At 47.4% G+C, this 4,521-nt stretch overlaps 1 protein-coding gene across 1 annotated transcript in view; it reads left to right on the top strand.

Moving 5' to 3' along the window:
• Positions 1 to 2,265, top strand: part of KNTC1 (kinetochore associated 1) — a 70,270-nt gene extending 68,005 nt beyond the window's left edge. Inside the window, exons 61-62 of the mRNA XM_006894703.1 lie at positions 905 to 1,050; positions 2,130 to 2,265. Of these exons, the coding sequence (XP_006894765.1) occupies positions 905 to 1,050; positions 2,130 to 2,265 (282 nt within the window). The remainder of the gene's footprint in view (positions 1 to 904; positions 1,051 to 2,129) is intronic.
• The last annotated feature ends 2,256 nt before the right edge of the window (positions 2,266 to 4,521 follow it).

Genomic DNA, 4,521 nt, shown 5'->3' with positions numbered 1-4,521 from the left:
TGAACAGGTAGAAACAGGAGACCCTCAGAGAACACACACTGTTAGGATGAACAGGTAGAAACAGGAGACCCTCAGTAAACACGCACTGTTAGAATGAACAGGTACAGACAGCCCAACAGCTTTTGGGTTCTCCAAGCATGCAAGAAAATTGGAAATTGACAGCACCCCTCCCTCCGGAAACCCAGTCACCAAGATGTCTTTAAATTAAAATCCTGATTAGACTACGTAGGAAATGAAGGCCAGCCCTCTGTGTTACACGCAGTTAGAGTACCTGGATTCGGCATTCCACGCCCAGCCAAGGTGGTGTGCTGGTGAAAGACAGAAGAAGAATCAGAGTGCCCTAGTTAAGGCACACTCAAAAGTAATCCTGGCGAGAGCCACGCCTTTGTAGAGGACTCAGTTAAGAGGGATGGTAAAGGAACTAAAAGTGAAAATGGAGATCGTTGTGTTGGGGAAATACAGCCGCAGACCTGGCTAGGCCCTTTCCTCCTTGGGTTGGAAGCTGTGGCCCACAGAGCAGCTCTGTCTATGTGGACTGTTGCTTTCTGGAGTGGGCGGATCGGGTCCATCATCTTTGTGGTCAGTCATGCCCCCTCTCTTTGTCTCTGTCCGCCTCCTGCCTGCTCTGACCCACTGTGAAGCCAAGATACATTCTGAATTGCGCTCGGTGGAAAACGTCTTGCCTTAAAGGCAAATCATGATATACAGATTTTTAGCGTCCTAAAATAACAGAAAGTGTTGAACAAAAGCTACAGTCTTCTCTGCCGCTGTACCCACGCCCTCACAAGGCGAGTCCAGTCCCAACGCCCGGGTGATCCGACTTGTGATGGCCACAGATGTTTCTGTGTTGACCAGACCTGGAACGTTGCCCATTTCTAATCGAATGTTGCCCGTCACTTTCTAGATCCGAAGTTTGGTTCTGAATAACATCATAAGTAAAAAAGAATTTGGAGTGTTGGCAAAAACAAAATACTTTCACATGTTGAAGATGCACATGCTTAACAGCAACAACGTCACTGAACTAGTGAACTATTTAGCCAAAGAGTTAAGGTAAGTTAATGTCTTTAAACAAGGAGAAAGAAGAACTTAAGAGCCTAGAATCAGCTAAAATTTTATCTTTATCTTAAGGGAAATCTCAAACAATTTGGTTGCACTTAAGGTTTCTGAATCCTAAGCTATAGCACCATAGCAGAAGTTAGTTGGTTTGAAGCTCAGTTCTCCTCACATATTGGTACTGAGTCCCCAAAATAGCTATTTCCCAGTTCTGCTCATTAACCCACATTATAACTTCTGTGCCCAGCAGGCAGTGGGTGGCTTTACAGAACACAGAGGAAGTTTGGCTTTCTGTTCTTCTAGCATTTTGGGGCCTGGGGCTGGGAGGATGGGTTCAGAAAGTGGTAAAGAGAGAAGGTCGTGGGCCTGTCCGTGCAAGAACGCCCAGTGAAGGCCGAGGGTGTTCTCTGTCCTCCTGCCTCTGAGCCCCTGGTGCTGGGCTCCACGCTCTCGACTCGGTTGTCATCTGTGATTAATTCCCCGTCATCACTGATGAGCCGGCACAAGTGTGCCTCATTTTACTGTGTTTTGCAGATAATTGCCTTTTAAAAAAAAAATTAAAAAAAAGACAACTATCAAATTGAAGGTCTGTGGAGCAGGTCGGCACCGTTTTTTCCACGAGCATGGGCTCTTTTGAGTCTTCCTTTCAAGTGCTTTAGGGCATTGCCCTGTTTCCGGTGGGCCGTCCCCTCCTGTGACTCCCAGCCCCAGAAACCCCGTGGGGGGGCAGCTCTCAGTTGGTTCAGACTCAATGGCCAGGAGCTGGTTTTGCTGTTAGAGCGTTAGCATCACTTTGACCCGCACTCCCTCACTGCCGTCGCCCCTCCAGCTGGCTTTTTGCGTCTCAGTCGCGTGGGAGACAGGCCGCATGGCTCGCTTGATCTCGTTGTTCACTTATGGTGGGGTCTGCAGCCGTGTTGTCCTTGAGGTGTGTGCCTTCCACACGGTGAGCTGCGCGTGTTAAACGGGCAGGTCACTGAGTGTGTTGGGGTACCCGGAGCCAGCCCCTCGCTCAAGGACTGTCCACACACTCTGTCACCCCAGCATCTCCTTTGCCCCTCTGTTTGGTTTCACAGTTTAGATGAAGCTTCGGTCTTTATCATGGAGTACTCAAAGCATTGTGGGAAACCAATACCCAAGGGCACTGCTCCCTGTGAAATCCTGAAGGTAAAGCTGTCTGATTGCCATCTGGGCATGACCTGCCGCCGCTAATAGTCGGAGGGGCTTTAGATTAACTCAGCCTTTTTTTCTGGTATGCCGAGGGTGCTATCAATGTGCACACATCCAGGATACATTTTTGTTTTTTAAGAGAATCCCGGATTGATTGTCCAAAGCCCAGCTCTGCCTCAAGTCAGGCCTCACTCTATGGCCCTGGGCATGTCCTGGGACCTGGAGCAGGTCACCAACACTACCTTGGACCACGAAGTCTGAGGTGTTTTACACTTTGTCACCAGGATTCTCTGTGACAGAACCACCGTTAGTTCTGAAAGCAGTGAGAACATCGCTTTGAGAGGCATTAGTGAAAGGCTGGTTTGGGGGACAGTTCCCTCCCAGCAGCTGCGCCCAGCCTGGTGGGGGATCCGCTGTGTGGACACTGACCCAGCAGCAGGGATTCGCTGTGTCACGTATCCACCAGGGAACCTGGAGACGTGGTACGGCTCAGGCTGGGCTGCTAAGGAAAGGTCAGTGGTCTGCGTCCAGCAGCCGCTGTGGGGGAGGGAAAGGGGCATCTCCTCCAGAGCAGTGACAGCCTCAGAAGCCAGGTTGAAGGGGGGGATTGGGAATGACTGACTTTTATTTCTAATGCTTTCAAATAACCCAAAGTCTCATATGTTCATTTTAAAAAAAACACCAAACAAAACTACAAAACAACAACAAAAAAATAATTTCTGGACATCTCAGTGTGTAGAGATAAGCTCTCTGCTTCACATTTTGGGGTACACATCCCTCCAAACTTCTCGTATCTAAACTACGCACATTAAATGACTTGGACTCCTACCTTGAATGTAAACAGACGGTAACGTTTTTACTTTCCTCAGGTTTTGGTAGTTTTCGTAAATCTGAGTAGTGCTCCCTCTTCTCTCCCTCCTTGTCAAGATCAGGCGTGTTAAAGTCAGGCCGCACCTTGTGTGTGTGGTGAACAGATACCTAACTATTTGCTCGTTGAACGTTTTTCACTTGTGTAGTTAGTATTGACATTGCTCATGGTTATGCAGCCACCTTCATGTCTTCAAGTGGCCCCATTCCTGTAGGAAGCTCAGGGCTCCTGGGGAACATGTCCCTCCCTCACCCCCTCTCTCCCACCCACCCAGTAACCACCCATAAACTTTGGCCGTTAGGTATTTGCCTGTTGGAGATCTTTCAAGTAAATGGAATCAGACAGTAGCTGGGCTTTTTCTTGCTGACCGAAATGAGCCTACAGTTTGCTAACTTCCACTGTTGCCTTCAGTCTGCTCTAGTCATTAGCATGTGGTTCCTTTCTTTTTTTCAGTAAGAGAGAGTACTGATTCAGGAGATAAACTTGTGTCCCTTAAAATCCATCTTTCAGCGAGCTCTGGTGGCCTAGTGGCAAGAAGCTGCACTGCAATCCTAGAGGTGTGCAGTTCAAATCCACCAGATGCTTTACTGAAGAAGCAGGGACAATCTCCTCCTGTACCAGTCAGATCTGATTTGATGGTACACACACACACACAAAAGATAATAATTTTAAAAAAATCCATCCTTCTAGGTCTGAAGTGCCAAATAATTGTATATGTAGATAATTTGATCAGTACAGTTAAATTGTCAGTTCTACCATTTACCTGTGTGTGTTCTTATTTTTTTTTTATGTTCTGTTTTTTAAATAACTGACCCTCACTACGTCTCCTTCTGTGTTTCTTCCCATTTAGATCTTCCTGAATGGGTTATAGTCAATCGGCAAATCTTTTTCAAGTTTCCGTGGAAGTTTGGAGTCTGCTAGTAACTGACCATATTTATTGTTTTAAGATGGTGTATATTGTTATAAAGCTGTTTGTTAAATGTTGGCCCACAGACAATAACCGAGAAACTTCATATTATCGTCTTACCCCATAGTTAACACATGCCCCGGATGAATAAATTACTTTTGGTTTGCTGTTTGCCACAGTAATTTGTTTCATTTATAGAGGCTACCAGTTATTTGCACAATTGGCTAAAAATGCTTTGCTCCTCTGTCTCTCATACAGAGACATGAGATGACCAGTCTTTCACGCTCCCACGAGCGGGTACGTAGTTACTGCTGCAGAGTGCCGTCACTCAGTGTCCAGTCAGGGCCTGGACTTGATCTTAAAAGTGTTAGTTGAAAGGCCGGAGGAGCAAAAACTGGGTAGGGCTGGGAGCCGAAGAGCAGGAAAGTGCCCCTGCTCCTTGCTGTGGAGACGCTGGGTTCACTGCTGTCCCAGCCACTGGCCCTCTGCGGACGCCTGGAGGGGTATGTCCCCACCGATGCTG

Source organism: Elephantulus edwardii, unplaced genomic scaffold (genome assembly GCF_000299155.1).
Source record: "Elephantulus edwardii isolate Elephantulus edwardi_28Jun2011 unplaced genomic scaffold, EleEdw1.0 scaffold00148, whole genome shotgun sequence".
NCBI classification, from domain to species: Eukaryota; Metazoa; Chordata; class Mammalia; order Macroscelidea; family Macroscelididae; genus Elephantulus; species Elephantulus edwardii.
Note: the sequence above shows the minus strand (reverse complement) of the source record. Positions and strands in the feature narration are given on the sequence as shown.